At 53.7% G+C, this 22,234-nt stretch overlaps 1 protein-coding gene across 1 annotated transcript; it reads left to right on the top strand.

Moving 5' to 3' along the window:
• The first annotated feature begins 2,757 nt into the window (after positions 1-2,757).
• On the top strand, positions 2,758-20,224 carry TMEM214 (transmembrane protein 214). Its single transcript, XM_075860800.1, has 17 exons — positions 2,758-2,993; positions 7,435-7,640; positions 8,885-9,035; positions 9,285-9,419; positions 10,070-10,152; positions 11,592-11,697; positions 12,055-12,136; positions 12,416-12,517; positions 12,797-12,938; positions 13,015-13,106; positions 13,221-13,269; positions 14,086-14,196; positions 15,567-15,684; positions 15,830-15,926; positions 16,161-16,329; positions 17,361-17,512; positions 19,031-20,224. The coding sequence occupies exons 1-17, from the start codon at positions 2,867-2,869 to the stop codon at positions 19,155-19,157; spliced, it is 2,049 nt and encodes a 682-aa protein (XP_075716915.1). The 5' UTR covers positions 2,758-2,866; the 3' UTR covers positions 19,158-20,224.
• Positions 20,225-22,234: the final 2,010 nt, after the last annotated feature.

Here is a 22,234-nt window from a genome sequence, read left to right as displayed (position 1 = left end):
TCTAAGCTGGCAGGTCACGCGGGTGCTCGTAAGACCCAAGATCTAATCACCCGTCAGTTCTGATGGCCCACGCTACCCAAAGACGTTATGGACATTGTCTCCTCATGCACGGTATGCGCAACAAATAAAGTTGCTCACTCCATACCTGCTGGCCTGCTCCAACCACTGCCTGTGCCCGTTGCCCCCTGGCAACCTGTCGCAATGGACTTTGTCACGGATCTTCCTTCTTCTGCGAGTTGCAGTGTGATCTGGGTAGTGGTGGATCGATTTTCCAAGATGGCTAATTTCATCCCCTTGACCGGCCTGCCGTCTGCTACGTGATTGGCTGACCTCATCATCCAACACATCTTCCATCTGCACGGCTTGCCCCTGTATATTGTCTCGGACCGAGGGGTCCAGTTCACCTCGAAATTTTGGAGAGCACTCTGCGGCCTCCTCGGTGTAAAATTGGACTTATCTTCAGCCTATCCTCCCCAGTCCAATGGGCAAGTCGGGAGAGTTAACCAGATTATGTAGAACTATCTACGTCACTTTGCTTCCAGGCGCCATGATGATTAGGTAAAGTTACTCCCGTGGGCAGAGTTCTCTTATAATAACCACACCAGTGAGTCGACCACTTCCAGTCCATTCTTCGTCTACGGTCAGCATCCTCGTATACCTCTTCCTGTCTCTACTATGTCCCAGGTGCCTGCAACCGATTCTACCTTCAGGGACTTTCTACAGATTTGGCAACAGACCCGATCTTCTATCATGTTGGCGGTGGACCGCATGAAGAGAAAGTCAGATACAAGAAGACGGGCTCCTCCGCAGTTCCTTCCAGGGACTAAAGTCTGGTTGTCTTCTAGGAATATCCGGCTGAAGGTGCCGTCGTGCAAATTTGTTCCTAGGTTCTTCGGACCCTTCGAAATCCTGCTACAGATCAACCCGGTATCCTACAAGCTGCGGCTCCCCCCTACCCTCAGGATTCCTAACTCCTTCCGCGTCTCCCTGCTGAAACCAGTGGTCCTGAACCGCTACTCCAGGACTCCTAGTTCAGCATTTTATTTAGTGGATTGGAGGGAGTTCGGCCCAGAGGAGAAGTCTTGGGAGCCAGAGGAGAAGATCGATGCTCCTGTCCTCGTGAGGAAGTTTCTCTACCGCTCTGGTCCAAAGAAGAGGGGGCGTAAGAGGGGGGATACTGTAACGTCTATGGCCACGGCCCGTCGTTCTGACTTAAAAATCGACGGCCATGGCCATGGACATCCATGGTATGTGTACGCACAGGGTGGACGCCTCTGTATGGAATGGCACAATGTATATAGACCGACGGATGATAAAGGGACACTCTTCTGGCATCCCGCCGGTGAATGGTGCCCTACAGATAGACGCGTCATATTTACTGGAAGTGTTCCCGGAACGTACACAGAGAACGCAGCGCGAATACACCCAAGCTCCTCACTGGCCCTATGACATGATTTAAACGCTATGAACACCATCGAAAGAAAATGTATTTTATTTTTCTGTGTTTGTTTGGTGCAACTTTGTAATAAGTTTTTATTAAAAAAATATTTTTACTTCTTGAGATACAGCTGCTTTGTATCCTGTGTAGAGAGCAGCTGTATCGTGCGCTGAGACCTGGATCCGTCAGCTCAGCGGGACTGACGGGTTGAGTGTCAGCGGGTCCTGCGTGTCTCTGACAGTTCAGGACTTAGATGTGATCGATTACAGGTGGGTCCTGCGTGTCTCTGACCCGTTGTCACCGAAGCCGTCAGTCCCGCTGACGATTACAGGATACAAAGCAGCTGCATCTCCAAAAGTGAAAACTATTTTTAATAAAAACTAATTAGAAAGTTGCACCAAACACACTGATAGATATTTTTTTATTAAAAAACAAAAATGGCATAACTATATTGACGATTGAATGCCGGAAATCGCCCAACCCCGTGTCTTGTCCTCGCAGGCCGCGTCCACGGACCATACCATTCCATTGTGCAGACAGGGGTATTAAATATTTTTTCCCAGAATCCTTAGTTCTGCAGAATGCAAATTTTTTTGTCAGCACATTTTACGTCATATTCAATATTTGACGTTTTAAGTGAGGGGCGTGGCTAAGAAGTCATTAAACTTGACAATTTAAAGCGACCCTTCAGTCCAAATAAAAAAAATTGGACTATACACAGCAAATGAATAGTCAACCTACCCGCCGTCCCCCACCCCCTCCGACGTCATCGGCGCTGGTCGGATATAGTCATTTTTTTACTAGGAATGAAAGGTCCCTTTAAGAAGTGCAGAAATAACTGGCGTGCGTGCGTGCATGCCAGTCATGAGGCGGCGCGGGGTAGAATTGCGTCTAAAGTGTCGGACGAGAAACGCCAAAAAGATTATGCCGCATTGACATTGGGGACAATTGATGAAAACTACTTGTTACCCATAGCAACCAATCACAACACAGCTTTCATTTTTGAAGAGTGTTACAAGTAAGAAAACTGAACTGTGATTGGTCGCAGTTCTCCTGAATTCCCCCATTGACCATTACAATGATGACCGTCACCCGGTGCGCCTCACTTATCACACACCATGGAAATATCAGCACAAGGCAGCCATGACACTCGTCACTGCCGAAGGGGAAGCAGCTCCATAGCAACCGCTCGCAAACTTCCGCGTCATGTGACCAGTTATATGCCACTCCCCTTCCGCCGTCTCCAAGCTGACGTAATCCTAAACTAGCAAAGACGTGGCGCAGTCTGACGTAAAACCCCGCCGCCGGCTTCTTCTAGAGGGCACAGCCAATCAGAGAGAGCGACGTCACCTGTTCGAGGGAAGAGGCGGGGCTAGTGGTCGCCGGTTTACCGGAAGTGACGACGAGCTGTGAGCGCAGACATCAAACATGGCTTCCGGAGCTACTGGTGATGGCAAATGGAAAGTGGTCGGGAAAAGCAAGAAGAACGGAGATCGCAGGAGAGCGCTGGGGGAGAGCAACTTGCCTCCGAAAGTGGTCGTCATCACCGCGGGGGGTAAGTCGTCACTAGAGGTATCTTCTAACTACAAGTCCCATGATGCTCCAGGGCACGGCAGTTGAGTCTCTGCCTGTGTGGCGGGTATTCGGAATGCAGGGGAAGGGGGCGGCGGTCTCCATGGCTGCGCAGAAGTGCTGGGTTACCGGTAACGTCAATCTCTGCCAGGCAGGAGGCTGGTGGGACTTGTAGTTCTGTATTGGGAGGGAGAGTCCTATTGTAATCCGGGCACTGAAGAACTACAAGTCCCAGCGTCCCATCTCCTGGTGCTGCCTGGGTGTAATGACAGGACCACGTGCTCTGCCTGACAGGAGGCTGCTGGGACTTGTGGTTCTGACCCCCACTCAACCTCTGTCAGGCACGTCCTCCACTGTCTCCTCCCTCTGGACTACAAGTCCCAGCATGCTCTGCCAGTCAGCATAGAGGGGTGTGTTTTTGACTGTCCCTGTTATTTTGGCATATTACTGGAGGCTGCTGGGACTTGTAGTTGTACAGTGGCTGGTGGTGCAGCGTCTGTGTAAGGGGCTGTTCACACATGTCCGTTATCCCTGTCGGTTTCCCTCCGGCGTGTTGCAGAGAAGTCTGTAAGAAACTGATGCTAGAACGGATCCTGTAGCTTTCTATGGGATCTGTTGTGGCGCCGGATCCCGTGTTACGTGCAGCGTCTCTGTAAGCGGCCCCCTGTGAGGTCCGGCGCCATATCCCTATTGTATGGTCCATCGGATGAACGCCGGGTGCTGCCGCGAGCACACGGCCTGAACATTGCTGACGCTCTGGCCGGGGGTTCCCCAATGGCGCTATCTACAAATGAAACTCATGTGTGTTTAAAAAGGACAGTGAAAACTGCTGCAAAACGGGTCCCGGTCGGCTGTGAAAAACGGAAACACGGAATGGATGTAAAACGGCTGTCAAAAATGGACCAAGACACCCGGACCCTGTCTTGTGAATAGAAATAGGGGGCCTGGAGTCTGCGGGGGCGAGGAGGCTGTGGCGGGCAGGGAGGCTGCGGGGGTGAGGAGGCTGTGGCGGGCAGGGAGGCTGTGGCGGGAGGAGGGGGCGGGGACGAGCGGGCTGTGGCGGGACGGGGGCGGGGACGAGCGGGCTGTGGCGGGACGGGGGCGGGGAGTCTGCGGGGACGAGGAGGCTGCAGCGGGACGGGGAGTCTGCGGGGGCGAGGAGGCTGCAGCGGGATGGGGGCAGGGAGTCTGCGGGGACGGGGGCGAGGAGGCTGCAGCGGGATGGGGGCAGGGAGTCTGCGGGGGTGGGGAGTCTGCGGGGGTGGGGAGTCTGCGGGCGCGGGGAGTCTGCGGGCGCGGGGAGTCTGCGGGCGCGGGGAGTCTGCGGGGACGAGGAGGAGGCTGCGGCGGGCCGGGGGCGGGGAGGCTGCGGGGGCGGGGAGTCTGCAGAGACGAGGAGGCTGTGGCGGGCCGGGGGTGGGGAGGCTGCAGGGACGAGGAGGCTGCGGCGGGCCGGGGGTGGGGAGGCTGCGGGGACGAGGAGGCTGCGGCGGGCCGGGCCGCTTCTCCCTGACGTTAGGGCTTTTGTTTGGCGTCTTTGCAGGTTCTCGGCTGCTCTGCAGGTCTGGGGGGAGGGCACAGCCGCCATCTTCTGGTCTCTCAGCCCCGGCCTCCACTCTGCACTGAATGACACAGAATATTACAATGTGTGCGTCAGACTTCAGTGTCGCGGAGGAGGAGGAGCCGGAGGAGGAGCCCTGACATATCCAAACTATCACAAACTCTGCACCACGCTGATAAAATTGCCACAATTTAACCCCCTAGATCAAGGGTCTCAATCTCTGCCGGGTACATGGGCCGCACATAGAAAAAACTACTACATTACTCTAATATTACATTATACATTCCGCTAACGACGCTCCGTTACTGTTTGTAGAGCAGATGGTGGTGACTTTCCTTACACAATGTGTGGCACGGGGCGGGGAAGTCTCCTCAGTGGTGACCCCCCCTGGCTGCCGCCTCCTCAGTGGTGAACCCCCCCCTGGCTGCCGCCTCCTCAGTGGTGAACCCCCCCCCTGGCTGCCGCCCCCTCAGTGGTGAACCCCCCCCTGGCTGCCGCCCCCTCAGTGGCGAACCCCCCCCCCTGGCTGCCGCCCCCTCAGTGGTGAACCCCCCCCTGGCTGCCGCCCCCTCAGTGGTGAACCCCCCCCTGGCTGCCGCCCCCTCAGTGGCGAACCCCCCCCCTGGCTGCCGCCCCCTCAGTGGCGAACCCTCCCCCCTGGCTGCCGCCCCCTCAGTGGCGAACCCTCCCCCCTGGCTGCCGCCCCCTCAGTGGCGAACCCTCCCCCCTGGCTGCCGCCCCCTCAGTGGCGAACCCTCCCCCCTGGCTGCCGCCCCCTCAGTGGCGAACCCTCCCCCTGGCTGCCGCCCCCTCAGTGGCGAACCCCCCCCCTGGCTGCCGCCCCCTCAGTGGCGAACCCCCCCCCTGGCTGCCGCCTCCTCAGTGGCGAACCCCCCCCCTGGCTGCCGCCTCCTCAGTGGTGAACCCCCCCCTGGCTGCCGCCCCCTCAGTGGCGAACCCCCCCCCCCTGGCTGCCGCCCCCTCAGTGGTGAACCCCCCCCCTGGCTGCCGCCCCCTCAGTGGTGAACCCCCCCCCTGGCTGCCGCCCCCTCAGTGGCGAACCCCCCCCCTGGCTGCCGCCCCCTCAGTGGCGAACCCTCCCCCCTGGCTGCCGCCCCCTCGGTGGCGAACCCTCCCCCCTGGCTGCCGCCCCCTCGGTGGCGAACCCTCCCCCTGGCTGCCGCCTCCTCAGTGGTGAACCCCCCCCCCTGGCTGCCGCCTCCTCAGTGGTGAACCCCCCCCCCTGGCTGCCGCCCCCTCAGTGGTGACCCCCCCCCCTGGCTGCCGCCCCCTCAGTGGCGAACCCCCCCCTGGCTGCCGCCCCCTCAGTGGCGAACCCTCCCCCTGGCTGCCGCCCCCTCAGTAACGAACCCCCCCCCTGGCTGCCGCCTCCTCAGTGGTGAACCCCCCCCCTGGCTGCCGCCCCCTCAGTGGTGAACCCCCCCCTGGCTGCCGCCCCCTCAGTGGTGAACCCCCCCCTGGCTGCCGCCCCCTCAGTGGCGAACCCCCCCCCCTGGCTGCCGCCCCCTCAGTGGCGAACCCTCCCCCCTGGCTGCCGCCCCCTCAGTGGCGAACCCTCCCCCCTGGCTGGCGCCCCCCTCAGTGGCGAACCCTCCCCCCTGGCTGCCGCCCCTTCAGTGGCGAACCCTCCCCCCTGGCTGCCGCCCCCTCAGTGGCGAACCCTCCCCCCTGGCTGCCGCCCCCTCAGTGGCGAACCCTCCCCCCTGGCTGCCGCCCCCTCAGTGGCGAGCCCTCCCCCCTGGCTGCCGCCCCCTCAGTGGCGAGCCCTCCCCCCTGGCTGCCGCCCCCTCAGTGGCGAACCCTCCCCCCTGGCTGCCGCCCCCTCAGTGGCGAACCCTCCCCCCTGGCTGCCGCCCCCTCAGTGGCGAACCCTCCCCCCTGGCTGCCGCCCCCTCAGTGGCGAACCCTCCCCCCTGGCTGCCGCCCCCTCAGTGGCGAACCCTCCCCCCTGGCTGCCGCCCCCTCAGTGGCGAACCCTCCCCCCTGGCTGCCGCCCCCTCAGTGGCGAACCCTCCCCCCCTGGCTGCCGCCCCCTCAGTGGCGAACCCTCCCCCCCTGGCTGCCGCCCCCTCAGTGGCGAACCCTGGCTGCCGCCCCCTCAGTGGCGAACCCCCCCCCCTTGGCTGCCGCCCCCTCAGTGGCGAACCCCCCCCCCTTGGCTGCCGCCCCCTCAGTGGCGAACCCCCCCCCCTTGGCTGCCGCCCCCTCAGTGGCGAACCCCCCCCCCTTGGCTGCCGCCCCCTCAGTGGCGAACCCCCCCCCTTGGCTGCCGCCCCCTCAGTGGCGAACCCCCCCCCCTTGGCTGCCTCCTCCTCAGTGGTGAATCCCCCCACGCCTCCTCTTCAGTGGTGACCCCTCACCGCCTCCTCTTCAGTGGTGACCCCTCGCCTCCTCCTCCACTTCAGTGGTGACCCCTCGCCACCTCCTCCTCCTCCTCTTCAGTGGTGACCCCTCGCCGCCGCCTCCTCCTCCTCCTCTTCAGTGGTGACCCCTCGCCGCCGCCTCCTCCTCCTCCTCTTCAGTGGTGACCCCTCGCCGCCTCCTCCTCCTCCTCTTCAGTGGTGACCCCTCGCCGCTGCCTCCTCTTCAGTGGTGACCCCTCGCCGCCTCCTCCTCTTCAGTGGTGACCCCTCGCCGCCTCCTCCTCTTCAGTGGTGACCCCCCTCGCCGCCTCCTCCTCTTCAGTGGTGACCCCCCTCGCCGCCTCCTCCTCTTCAGTGGTGACCCCCCTCGCCGCCTCCTCCTCCTCAGTGGTGACCCCCTCGCCGCCTCCTCCTCCTCAGTGGTGACCCCTCGCCGCCTCCTCCTCCTCAGTGGTGACCCCTCGTCTCGTGTATTGCAGTTCCCATCCAGCCGTCAGTCTATGAGCTGGGCTTCGAGAAGATGATGAAGAAGCAGAACAAGGAGCAGGTTCCTCCCCGCAGCAGCTCAGAGCCCCAGACCAAGAAGCCGCAGCCGCCAAGCAAGAGCGCAAAGAAGACGTCTTCAGGGGGGAGCAGCTCCTCTGCTCCGGGGAGACATGCCACGCTGGAGGAGGCCCTGCGGGCGGTGAGTGTCAGCAACATGTAACCTCTCCTCCTGAGCTACATCATGTTCTACTCCACTCACATCCAGAGCAGCACTCACCACACCGCTGTTACATCGTGTATACTCCACTCACATCCAGAGCAGCACTCGTTACATCGTGTATACTCCACTCACATCCAGAGCAGCACTCGTTACATCGTGTATACTCCACTCACATCCAGAGCACCACTCACCACACCACTGTTACCCTTATAAATACTCCACTCACATCCAGAGCAGCACTCACCACACCACTGTTACATCGTGTATACTCCACTCACATCCAGAGCAGCACTCACCACACCACTGTTACATCGTGTATACTCCACTCACATCCAGAGCAGCACTCACCACACCGCTGTTACATCGTGTATACTCCACTCACATCCAGAGCAGCACTCACCACACCGCTGTTACATCGTGTATACTCCACTCACATCCAGAGCAGCACTCGCCACACCACTGTTACCCTTATAAATACTCCACTCACATCCAGAGCAGCACTCGCCACACCACTGTTACATCGTGTATACTCCACTCACATCCAGAGCAGCACTCGCCACACCACTGTTACATCGTGTATACTCCACTCCCTTCCAGAGCAGCACTCACCACACCGCTGTTACCCTTATATATATACTCCACTCACATCCAGAGCTGCACTCACCACACCGCTGTTACCCTTATATATACACTCCACTCACATCCAGAGCTGCACTCACCACACCGCTGTTACATCGTGTATACTCCACTCACATCCAGAGCAGCACTCACCACACCACTGTTACCCTTATATATACACTCCACTCACATCCAGAGCTGCACTCGCCACACGCCTATTACATCTTGTATACTCCAGTCCCATCCAGAGCAGCACTTATTCACACCACTGTTACCTCATGTTATACTCCACTCACATCCAGGTCTGCTGTTACGTGATGTCTTCTACTCCAGTCACCTTCCATTCTGCCGTGGTTTTTATTATGTGCAGTATCTCACCTCTTGTACAACATCCGTACTGCAGTCAGATGTAGAGATACACGTCATCTCCGATGATGCAGCGCAGCCGAGTGTTCGTGCATTACCTGAAAGAGCGCCATGTTAGTGGGAAGTGTCAGCAGAATGGCCGATTCCATGTGGCAGCCAGCAGTATTGCGAGTGCAGCTCTGGATGTGACTGGAGTAGACGGGCCGGCTATAAACGTTGCGGTTACTTTTTCTCTGCAGCTGAACCTGTCGGATCTTCAGAGGGAGATGGAGAGGAGTCAGAGTATGTTTCCCGAGAACCCCCAAATCTGGGTGAAGGACCTGGCGGGCTACCTGAACGACAAGCTGCAGACCCCCAAGAACGAGGCGGTGCCGAGCCAGCAGTCCCACGGTCAGTCACGTGACTCCCCCCCCCCCCCGCTGGTTTTTAGGGAGAACCTGCCGTTCAGTACAGGGGAGACATTCTGCTGCACTGCGTACGATCTGCGGCTACGAGGTCTGCTGCACCTGTGGCTTGCGGCAATGTTCTGCTCCCCACAGTGACCTCTTTGGCGGGTGCAGAGCAACACAAGGGTGGGACGTCCCACAGGTGGAGCAGGGTTTATTGTATCGTATATAACGCTGTTCCCTCTCCGCTCAGATTATCCCTACTGCCTGGTGAATAAGGAGCTGAAGGGCGTCATCCGGTCCCTGCTGGTGAAGACGTCCTCGGAGCTGGAGATGTTTGTGGACCACTGTATATTCTCAATGCTGCAAGAGCTGGATAAACCCACAGGTAACGCCCGACCGAGGAGACGCCGCTCAACACTGCACTCCACATGCATTCTCCTCTGCTCTAGTTACATCCGGAGCTGTTTCCTTGATGTTTAAGATCAGCTAGCATCTCTAACAGCTTAGCAGAGCCCACAACATGGACCTGCTGTATTGCACTATGGGAGGTGTCGGAGGGGGCGTGGCTTTGTGTATGACTTAGTGGAGAGGGCCTGGCTTTGTATGACTTGGTGGAGAGGGCGTGGCTTTGTGTATGACTTGGTGGAGGGGGCGTGGCTTTGTGTATGACTTGGTGGAGGGGGCGTGGCTTTGTGTATGCCTTGGTGGAGGGGGCGTGGCTTTGTGTATGACTTGTGGAGGGGGCGTGGCTTTGTGTATGACTTGTGGAGGGGGCGTGGCTTTGTGTATGACTTGGTGGAGGGACGTGGCTTTGTGTATGACTTGGTGGAGAGGGCGTGGCTTTTGTATGACTTGGTGGAGGGGGCGTGGCTTTGTGTATGACTTGGTGGAGGGGGCGTGGCTTAGTATGTTGTCATGATGGCCGCTGGCTCGTGAGCAGGCTGCAGGGTGGTGTCAGGCTGCTGCTGGTCCTCGCTGACTGTGTAGTGACTAGTGTCTGCCGTTCCCTCTCATAACTTTCTCTTTTGTAAACAGCGCAATCAGTCCACGGCTACCGGATCTGTATCCAGGCCATTCTACTGGACAAGCCCAAAACCGTAACCGTTAACTTAAAGAAGGTAATAACGAGCGCTCTCTGTTATCTGCCGGGGGTGGGGCCAGGCTATGCTCTCGTCCGCAGCGGGAGGTGCTGGATAGTTTAAAGGAGTTGTCCAGAAAACCCATCATCATCCACCCAATTATAGAAGAGCGGTGACGTAGAGCGTCTCTCTGGAGGACCCGTCCTGTATTACACAGACAACACTATGAATGGATAAACTGTAATGCTTTATTTCTCCTCTGGTAGCGCTGCAGGGAAACTGAGCACTTACTGCCAGGTTTCCCAACAGATCACAGCTGATCGCTGGGGGTCCCAGTAGGGGGAGACTTTGTAATCTGCTTATTGTGAAGGGACTTTCTAACAAGTAGGGACTGTCCAGAGTGGAGCGTTCACTGTCTCATGTCGTCCTGATCTCTCCGGAAGGTTCCCGAGTAATAAAATATTAGACCGCTGCTCAGTCCAGTGTATTATGTGGCGTCCTGTAGGATCATGTAAGGATCTCCCCAGCCAATCATCTCTGCCTCTCCCTGCAGTGGGGAGGAGTTTACATCCGGCCTGTGTCATGCTGCATGCTGCTGCACAGGACGGTCCGCTGCCTCTCCCTGCAGTGGGGAGGAGTTTACATCCGGCCTGTGTCATGCTGCATGCTGCTGCACAGGACGGTCCGCTGCCTCTCCTGGGCCTTACATCTCATCTGCAGCGTCTTTCTCATAGTTTGGAATAATCTCCATAATTTTATGCTGTGAAAATGGAGAATATTGTGCCAGCGATCCAATGACCACGGGTGCCAGGGGGAATAACCGGAATAAAATAGCGAACCAAACATCACAAACCAAAAAAATTAAAATACATTTAAACAAAGTGATCAAAAATTCCAAGTGGTACAGCGACGTCGGTCCTTAAGGGGTTAAAGGGTCGGTCCGGTCCCCACAAGTCCATGTCTTCTCCTCCGGACAGGCCGTCAATATCTAACCGGTCGCGGTCCAACGTTGCGTGTAAGAATTGCGCACGTATTTGGTATGGCTGAGGTCGGCAGAGGACGAGGTCACCAAATATATATTGGGGTGTTCCCCCGGTGGCTCCACGTGTCAATCAACCGCTCCTCAAATCACATTCACCTTTTTTATTTTTCCGTTTTTTTTTTTTTCTTCCTCTATTTTATAAAAAAAATAAAAGTGAATGTTCTTGATGATTTTTCCCACATCGAGGCCGGGACGTTCTGAAATCGCAGTTTTTCCTGTTTTATCCCATAAAGGATTTTCCAGTACAATAAATTGAGGCGTGAAAAACGACAACTCGTCCCGCAAAAAAACTCGTCCTCCGGCGGCCGCGGGGAAATAATAATGTGACGGCTTCTGGACGGTGGGGAGGAAAAAATGTCATATTGTCTGCGTCTCCTGTGTTCAGCTGGTCACAAGTCCGGGACCCCCCTCTTAAGTTTGTGTTTCTCCTCCTCAGTACCTGGACATGCTGCGGGCTCAGCAGAACCGGCCGGTACGGTGTCTGGCCATGATGTGGGCTGTGGGACAGGCTGGATACGCTGACCTAACTGAGGGACTGAAAGGTGGGTGCACGGAGCACTGTCGGGGTGCTGCACCTCCTGGCTCCCTCGTTCTCATGGGTGCACGGAGCACTGTCGGGGTGCTGCACCTCCTGGCTCCCTCGTTCTCATGGGTGCGCGGTGTCGGGGTGCTGCACCTCCCCGGCTCCCTCGTTCTCATGGGTGCGCGGTGTCGGCGTGCTGCACCTCCCCGGCTCCCTCGTTCTCATGGGTGCGCGGTGTCGGGGTGCTGCACCTCCCTCGTTCTCATGGCTGCGCGTTGTCGGGGTGCTGCACCTCCCTCGTTCTCATGGCTGCGCGTTGTCGGGGTGCTGCACCTCCCTCGTTATCAGAACTGACGCTCTTTTCTTGTGGTTGCAGTGTGGCTCGGCCTCATGTTTCCAGTGCTGGGGATCAAGTCTCTCTCGCCCTACGCCATATCCTATCTGGACCGTCTCCTGCTGTAAGTCCTCTGCTGCCCCCTGCTGGTTATAATGGGGGGAGATATTGATGTATTGTCAGGGCATGCTGGGAGTTGCAGTTCACAACAGTAAGAAATCCACTTGTGTCTATATACGAACGCTATGTCTGGCGGCAGCCTGGGGGTCATGTGACCTCATCCATTTACTTTGGCTGCTACACAGGCGCCGTACTTGCTGCAAGGCCACGCCCCTTTCGGATTTGCAAACAATATTACGCAGTGATCTCTCCGCCTCTGACGTTTCACGGCTTCCTCTCGTAGGGTGCACTCTAATCTCACCAAAGGATTCGGCATGATCGGACCTAAGGACTTCTTCCCGCTCCTGGACTTCGCATTTATGCCGAACAACTCGCTGTCCTCCAGGTATGAAGATCTGAGAGAAAGAGGCATCAGGCTGGCGAGGATGATGGGGATGTAATACGGAGTATGAGCCCCCAGGTGGCAGCACCTGGCGTCTCTCTCCTGCGCCCCCTGCTGGTTCTTAGTCTTTACACCCGCTGCATTGTGGAGGATGTAGTGTGTACATCTTATATGTATGGAGGAAGCTCCACTGTATGCTCCCAGGTCCGTGTCCTCCACCACAGGGGGCGCTGTAGTGTCACATTCCCGTGGTGAGCTCTCTGTAATGTTCTTGTGTTACAGTCAGCAGGAGCAGCTCCGGGACTTGTACCCCAGGCTGAAGGTTCTGGCGTTCGGAGCGACCCCGGAGAGCACGCTGCACACCTACTTCCCTTCCTTCCTGTCCAGAGCCACCCCAAACTGCCCCGGGGTCATGAGGAAAGAGGTACGCAGCCAGAACCGGGCCCGGCAGTGTGCGGTGCGCACGCGGCACTGACGGCAGCTCCTTCTTTATTTTCCAGCTTCTCCACAGTCTCTATGAATGTCTGAACCTCGACCCTCTCAGCTTCAGCGTGTGGCGGCAGCTCTACACCAAGCACCTGTCACAGTCCAGGTGAGTGCGAGGGGCCACGGACCCCCTCTCGCCCTGTCGAGGGGCCCCCACTTGCCCTGTTTTTTTTTTTAATCATTTTTTTGTGACTCCGTTTTGCGCCGTCTTGTTTTCCAGTTTACTCCTGCAGCATCTGGTCAAATCCTGGGACACGACGTCTAAGCCGGTGAGTTAACCCTCGCTGTACTGCAGCCTCGTATTCAGTGTAGGATCGTGCTGAACCTCGACTGTCGACGTGTCCCTTAAAGGGGTATTCTCAGCCGAGACATTTGTGGCATATCCACAGATCGTGAGAACGAGGGTCCTATGGCACCACCGCCCCCACGCCAGCTCCGTACATCCACGTTCACTCGTACAGTGGGTCCCGAGTGCCCCCCCAACTATGACATCCATATACCCTTATGAAACAGGGGGTTGTCTTCTATTTTTCATCGTTGCAATGTGTCAGTACGAGCGATCACCCTGAAGTCCAGCACTGGAGAGGGATTTATGTTGTGATCGCTCACAGAGGATGGTCTACACTGACCCATTGTGACAAGCCCTCAGCTGTGTAAGCAAGAAAGGGTCGGGAGGGGTTATGAGCCTCTGAATGCATTGCAAAATGTTCCCAATTCACTGACATCAAGCAGGCATCTTCAAAATGGTGAGCGATTTCAATAACCAAGTCTACACTGATGTTTATACATCGTTACCGCACAGCTAAGCAAACCGAAATCATCCGCGGCCCCGTCACCAAAGGGGAAACTAAAACCTGCTCCTCCTCTTACTACTTATGCTCTTGACTGATACGGAGGTTCATCATCGCCGTATACGGGAGACTTAGTGGATAGATTTTCGCCTTGAATTATTTGGATTGTTTTGAATTTAAAAAGTGAGGAAAAAAAATCAAATAAAATCGTCTGATTATCGAGGAGAAATCTGTGAAACAGGCGGTGAACGTCCCCGTGGTCACCAGTCGGTTAATGACTTGTTCGTCTTTCAGATGAGGAAGTCTGTGATGGAGACGGTGCAGTCGTTCCGCGTGACCAATGAAGAATTCTCGAAAAAGGCGCCAAATTCAAGGGAGATGGGACAGTGCGAATCTGCGTGTCAGGTAAGAGCTCCGCGTGTTATACAGGTTCACCTCCTCCTCCTCCTCACACCACAAGACGATCAAGATCTACTCTGCAGAAGGAGCTGGCGCTGCCCAGAGTCCCATCAATATCCAGCGCGCCGCTCCTTATACATTATATTATCCTGTACTGATCCTGTATTATACTCCGGAGCTGCACTCACTATTCTGCTGGTGGAGTCACTGTGTACATACATTACTTATCCTGTACTGATCCTGAGTTACATCCTGTATTATACTCCAGAGCTACACTCACTATTCTGCTGGTGGAGTCACTGTGTACATACATTACTTATCCTGTACTGATCCTGAGTTACATCCTGTATTATACTCCAGAGCTGCACTCACTATTCTGCTGGTGGAGTCACTGTGTACATACATTACATTACTTATCCTGTACTGATCCTGAGTTACATCCTGTATTATACTCCAGAGCTGCACTCACTATTCTGCTGGTGGAGTCACTGTGTACATACATTACATTACTTATCCTGTACTGATCCTGAGTTACATCCTGTATTATACTCCAGAGCTGCACTCACTATTCTGCTGGTGGTGTCACTGTGTACATACATTACTTATCCTGTACTGATCCTGAGTTACATCCTGTATTATACTCCAGAGCTGCACTCACTATTCTGCTGGTGGAGTCACTGTGTACATACATTACATTACTTATCCTGTACTGATCCTGAGTTACATCCTGTATTATACTCCGGAGCTGCACTCACTATTCTGCTGGTGGAGTCACTGTGTACATACATTACTTATCCTGTACTGATCCTGAGTTACATCCTGTATTATACTCCAGAGCTGCACTCACTATTCTGCTGGTGGAGTCACTGTGTACATACATTACATTACTTATCCTGTACTGATCCTGAGTTACATCCTGTATTATACTCCAGAGCTGCACTCACTATTCTGCTGGTGGAGTCACTGTGTATATACATTACATTACTTATCCTGTACTGATCCTGAGTTACATCCTGTATTATACTCCAGAGCTGCACTCACTATTCTACTGGTGCAGTCACTGTGTACATACATTACATTACTTATCCTGTACTGATCCTGAGTTATATCCTGTATTATACTCCAGAGCTGCACTCACTATTCTAGGGACTTAAGATTGGCAGTTTCCTGCCTCCGGTCAGCGCTGCATGTAGCACGTGATATATTAGGCAGCTCTCAGCACCCCAGGACTCCGGTGTGAGGGGCTGTACAGATCCTGCTGGTGTAGTTCTTTAGGCCCAGTCCTCCTCCGCAGGTCCCCGCTCATCAGTCACTGGGAGGCGGGAGACCTTGTTCCAGTCTTCTTGACACATTGATCTTTGTGGTATTTTCTTCAGTCTCTCCTGAAGAAGATGAAGGGACGAGGAATTCCCTGGTTCCGGATTTTCCTGGTCGCCCTCGTATTCACAGCCGGGTTTGTGATCCATGACATTCGGACGCACGGATCATTCCAAGGTCAGTGATATACAGGCGGGGGGTGGGGCTGCTGGAATTGGACCTGGTCGGTAGAACCGGTGCTTTAATGGTCCTGGTGGAGATAATGACACGACCCTGCAGCTGTGAAGCCATGCAGACGATCATCCCTTGTTTGTGATTTCAGCTTCTTCCACGGCCGGCGCGCTGCAGCAGACGGGGCTCCTGACCCTCTCCCACCAGGCATGGAGCAAAGGCTGTTTTTTCGCTCAGCAGTGTCACAGGTGAGCCCCTTATAATGAAGTGCGTAAGAATGGATGTCCCGCTCCGACCTGTGCGGTAATGGAAGCTGCGGCCTAATGCTCCTTCCCCCAGAAGCCGTGCCATGCTACCCCTAGTTCTCCTGTCCCCGTACCCGTGTAGTATTACATACCAGGTCCCATGTAATTCCTGCATGCATCACCTCTTCCCCAGTCCCGTGGACGTGCGCAGTAACTGCTTGTGACATTACTCCGCAGCTGGCTAGAGCGCAACGTTCCGGTGTATTACTCTCAGGCGGTGGAAGTGCTGGGACCGGTCCTGGAGATGTTATGGGAGAAGAGTCGGGACGGATTTACACTGGTGACACAGAAGTGTTCCACACAGCTGACCTACATGAGGGACAATCTACCGTGGTTTATTGAATGGGTAAGGAGCGCGGAGAAGTACGTCGAGGGTTAAAGGGGAACTCCATCCACAAAGGGGCTACAGAGGAGGTATCGCGTGTAGCTAGAACATAATTGTTATCTCCGCTATGAAGCTAGACGGGAAACCTCTACTACAAGTCTCGCTGTCCGTGGTCATGTGGTTGATGTTGCTCTGATTGGCCGTCCGGGGATCTGGGCCGAGGTGGAGTCCTTATGAGAATTTAGGATTTGGGTCAATTGATAAACTACCGATCTTTATATACGAGGGTCAGAAGCCATCTTGGGTTGTATCGTCTCTTGTGGTGTTTGTGTCGGGATCGGTGAGACTTGTGGTCGTTTCTCTGCTCGTTTTATAGACCTTTTTAGTCTCTTATTTGTACAACTCTAGTGGATTTTTGTAAGGGGTAACTCCGCACACGGCACACCATGAGCCTGTTACTTTATCCGCCAGATCTCCGTCTAATCCGGTGAACCTGACATCCTTCAGTGGCGGCAAGCACAGAATGAGAGGTTGTCACAGCCCCGCCCCTTTACGCTAGCCTCATGGAAATGCATCGTAATGTTAACATCTTTATTAATAATTATAGGAGAACTCCACCCACAACTATAAAGTGATTCTCCACCTATTAACTTCAAGTCGTTTTTGGGTCAAACATTCTGCGCTGATTGATTTCTTAATATATCTTTATAACGGCCGGAGCTTGTTTTATTCTTTCTGACAGAGCGCCAAATCCACTTCATAGACTGCCTGCAGCCACCACCAGGGGGAGCTCCCTGCAGATAGTTATTGTGCTCAATGTTTATCCAGTATGCGGTGAGCTCCCCCTAGTGGCGGCTGCAGAATATTGTCATTTAACCTCCTACCTATGCAAGGGATTTGGAGCTTTCTGTCTGATTTTAATATTCAGCCCAGAATGTCGCCCATATAAAGAAGTTCGCTTTATTATTGGGACCTGTCGGAGGAGACGAGCGGCTCGTTATTATATCGGATTGCCTAGTCCCTGTGTAACCTGCCGTCCATTGTCCCGACAGCTCCAGTCCCAGATCCCGGATTCGGTCTTCCAGCTGCTGGAGTACCTGAGAGAACTGCTCGTCCTTCTCTACCACAATTACTTCCTGCCCGCGGTGCGGCACTGTGAGGATGCCCTACAGATGGCGTGGCAGCGATACGTGGACTCATGCAAGTACGTAACCCTGCCCCCGCATCACACGTATTCACGTCTCCCATAGTGAGCCCAAACCAAAAACATGATATTCTGGGGGGGGGGGGGGGGGCAGCTCAGCTGCTGTTTTTATGGCTCTCCCCTTTTATAGTCCGTGTTCATCTTGTGTGCCTACAAGTGTCAGTGATTCCCTATAGGGGGCGTAGCCATCACATGCGACCATTGGTATTGCTGTTCCTCTGTTATTCCTCCTAGAAATAAATTAATACATTGACAACTGGGTGTCAGTCTGTGTAGGGACACCCTCAGCTGGTATGTCCAATCAGTGCTGGCAGAGTGAGACCAGGGGGATGGTAACTCCCAAATGTTAATTTATTCGTACATTTCTAGGAGGAATAACAGAGGAATGGCACAACGTAGAGCTCTAAGAAAAGATGTTCCGGAATGTATTTCATCTGGAATATTTTGGGGTCTTTAGTAAAGCAGATATGTCAGGAGAGGCACAATCCTAACTTTTAGCGCCCCTCGCTGGCTATATTTTTTTTCCGGGTGGCAAACTCTTCCCTTTAAGGGGTTGTCCCACAAAACACAAGATAGGGGATACATGTGTCATCGCTGGGGGGTCTAGTAATGAATGGAGCGCCGGTCACACAAGCCGCACACAGACCCTGGACGTCCCTTGCTTCTCATCGAGCACTTTGGGGGAATTTCGGTCCCCCGTTCTATTTATCGCTGAAGGTCCCCCCAGCAATCACACATGTATTCCTTATCCTGTGTTTTGTGGGACAACAGATTTAAGTGTCAACCTGAGTCTCCTGGTTCACAAATAGAATAGAATGCCAGAACTGCAGTGTAGACTGACACATCCGCAGGCAGAGCAGTGGGAGGGCTGGGGCTCTACATATTACAGGATCATGTCTGGGTGACAACCCCCGTCCAGCCTGTAATGGAGGGCATTAGTGACCCAAATGTGGCCGCCGACTACAATAAGGGTTAATTGTGGGGTCTGATGGGATTGGGAGTGTTGAGTCACATGCGTCTCCGCTCTATCTCACCCCCTCTGTATAGTTGAGGGGTATTGATTGTACCAGAATAGGGGATCTAAGAGATGCTGACGGACAGAACATGGGGCGCATTATTATGTATTTTTAGGTACGGTCACGTTACACCCCCCCCCCCCGTGTCTGTGACCGCGTCTCCGGTCCTTACATTCTCTTTGTGAACCAGGGAGCTCAGGATGTATAAAGCGGCAGACTTCTCCATCTGTGGTTGAGCTTTGAACCCCACAGATTAGAAAAATAATCCACTTTAGAGATTCCCTTCCGGTTGGCGGCCATTGCTCAGATCTTGGTGTGATGATGTCATCCACGTCATGTGACTGCTGTGGATATGATGTCATCATGGACGTGACCGCATTGTGCTGGGATCTGAATACCGGACTGGAGAGAAGTCGTGTAGTCCAGGGGTCTCCCTCTAATCTCCCAGGGTTCTGACTATATCATATAACGTGTACTCTATAATATTTATTCTTCTGCGCAGCGGCAAGGTGACGTGGGACTGCACGAGAGGTCACCTGACCAACATCACCCAATCGTCCTGGACGTTCCTGCAGAACACTACATTGGCCATTAAGGACTGGGCCGTCGCCATGATCTCCAGTCACTAGACCGGGATCCAACGCCTACAAGAACTTCATCATTTGGCTTCTTTCTCCCCCTCCCCTCCCCCGTATGAGTCAATGGGAACCAGTTCCAGGATCATTACCGGTGCGGGCGTCTTGGGATCAGATACACAATCCTCCTCCTCCTTGTGATTTTGTTCAGTCCGGGAGCCGGCAGCTCGAGTGACTGACGGGTGTCTGTGTGGGCGGAGGTCTCGGGGGCTCCTCGGGCACGTGATGGCTGCGGATCTTTTTGTTTTTTTTCGGTGAATGTGGCATTTGGAGAACATTTGTTCCTGTGGATCTTAAATACTTGTGATCAGGTCGCCCTCCGCGTCCAGCGATCGTCACCTGGTTGGGACTGAACCTTGGTCTTTTTAGCCAATTTTTTTTTTGTTAATTTTTCCTATTAAATATGTGTCCGGTCTCGTGTCTTGTAGGACTCCACCACCCCCACCACCACCACCACCACCACCACCACCACCACCACCACCACCACTTCTCCTGTATCGGCCTATGCATTGTAATAAACTCAGCAGTATTCCGGAAGACGCTACGTTACGTGTTGTGCGGATGATGCGGCCTCGTCACATTACTCTCGTGGTCGCCTGTATGGACGGTATACGCTCAGCGTGGCCACAATGCGGCTTAGGGGCCCCTTTCTTGAGGCTCTTGCCTCCCCCATACCTAACCAGGTGACCAGATTCCTGGCAATGTCCCGTAACGGCACAGCGAGGGGCACTGGATAAATGGCTACGTGTCTTTTGAAGTGATGGCGTATCCAACATCTGGCCCCCCACGACCAGCCTGAAAATGAAGGGGCCACTGAAAAGGAAACATTTTAGAAAGTTACGTAATGCTAAATTTATTTTCACGATCCGTTAGGGTTCCAGAGGTTGGACCCCCACCGATCATTAAGTAATGGCATAGCCTAAAAGTAAGATGGGAGTGGGGGGGGGTACCCCTTTAAAGGAATGCTGACTTCTAAGTTCCCGTTGGAGTAGACGGCAGTGCAGGGCTGTGGGGGAATGTCTTTTCTTGGCGCATTCTTGTAATAAAAGTCTAAAACTAAATGCGACGTGTCCAAAACGCGCAGCTCATTTCGGTGCAAAATACAACAAAACCGCTCCAGGCACAATGATAAATCTGCCCCCATTGGGTTTTGGGCTGATCTATTTCTATATTTTTACTGGGGTTCTAGGATTCCTTAGATTTGGTGGCCTAGACTTAGGACAGGTCATCAATATTCGATGGGTGGGGGTCTGACACTCGGCACCCCCACCGCTCTACGCTGCGGTGCTCCGTACATCAAGTAGCAACTGTTGACGGTATTACAGCAATCGAATAGGACACCGCTGTAGTGTGCTGTAATACCCGGAACAGCCACTACTGGAAGTACGGAGCTGTGCCTGGCGAGCAATGAAGAGGGCACAGTGCTCGCCGGCACCTACAAACAGCTGATCTATGTGGGTGTTGGGTCAGACTCCCACCGATCTAATATTGATAGTGTAGCCTAAGAATGGACAATCAAAGTTAAAGAACCGGATGTCTCCTCTAACACACATTTAGAGGCCGTGTTTTTTTTTCCTCTGTTTCTGTTAAAAGATCATTGTACATTTATTATGGAAAATAGCTCTCCTCCGGAAAGAAGAAAACTCTCTAGTGCCACCTATAGGTAGGTCAATGTCTGGTCATTTATAAAGCCTTGATACATGACTTGTTCAGAGCCAAACCAGCGGCCCCATCTGTAGACAGCACTGTTTCAGAGTTGTTGCTCCTCATCATCAGTACAAAGCAGTGTTCTGGTTGAGTGAGACGTCATCTATACAGAGACTCAGAAGGTAATGTTTCTCCTTGGGGTGATCCAGCTGGTAGGAGGTGTTAAGAGCAATGCTCCCTGGGGAAAAAAAAATGCAAATGGCTCTCAAAGGAAGGAAAAAGTCTCTCTATAGGTGATTATCCTGTAAGTCAGTATCCAGCCCTTTATAGAGTCAAACCAGAGACCCCCCCCCCCCCCCCCCACCTGCAGACAACTCTGTTTTGCCAATCGCCTCCTTTTCCCTGAAGGCGTCCGTTACGGCTGAAATTACGGGGATGTTTCAGCCTGAAAACATCCCCGTAATATCAGCCGCAACGGCATGTGCAGGCGCTTGAACGCCGCGTCAATTACGGACGTAATTGACGCTGCTATTCATTGGAGTCAATGAATAACGGCTCCAATTACGGCCAAAGAAGTGACAGGTCACTTCTTTGACGCGGGCGTCTATTTACGCGCCGTCTTTTGACAGCGGCGCGTAAATTACGCCTCGTGTGAACAGACGTCTGCCCATTACTTTCAATGGGCAGTAAATAGGCCGTGTGAACATACCCTAATTTATAATACTTTATTTTCCTCCACCCCCATCCCCTCCACACAAGTGCCGTTCTCGAAGCAGGGCCAGATTCCCATCCTACCACATATCTGTAGTAAGGTCACTGACTCCTGCAACTCTTTAGACTCCAACTCTCACCTGTATTCTACTGTAGGAGCAGTATTATAGTAGTTATATTCTTGTATATAGGGGGCAGTATTATAGTAGTTATATTCTTGTATATAGGGGGCAGTATTATAGTAGTTATATTCTTGTATATAGAGGCAGTATTATAGTAGTTATAGTCTTGTATATAGAAGCAGTATTATAGTAGTTATATTCTTGTATATAGGGAGCAGTATTATAGTAGTTATATTCTTGTATATAGGGGGCAGTATTATAGTAGTTATATTCTTGTATATAGGACGCAGTATTATAGTAGTTATATTCTTGTATATAGGGGCAGTATTATAGTAGTTATATTCTTGTATATAGGGGGCAGTATTATAGTAGTTATATTCTTGTATATAGGAGGCAGTATTATAGTAGTTATATTCTTGTATATAGGGAGCAGTATTATAGTAGTTATATTCTTGTATATAGGGGGCAGTATTCTATTAGTTATATTCTTGTATATAGGGGGCAGTATTATAGTAGTTATATTCTTGTATACAGGGGGCAGTATTATAGTAGTTATATTCTTGTATATAGGAGGCAGTATTATAGTAGTTA

The sequence above is a fragment of the Rhinoderma darwinii genome, chromosome 4 (assembly GCF_050947455.1).
Source record: "Rhinoderma darwinii isolate aRhiDar2 chromosome 4, aRhiDar2.hap1, whole genome shotgun sequence".
Taxonomy (NCBI): Eukaryota; Metazoa; Chordata; class Amphibia; order Anura; family Rhinodermatidae; genus Rhinoderma; species Rhinoderma darwinii.
Note: the sequence above shows the minus strand (reverse complement) of the source record. Positions and strands in the feature narration are given on the sequence as shown.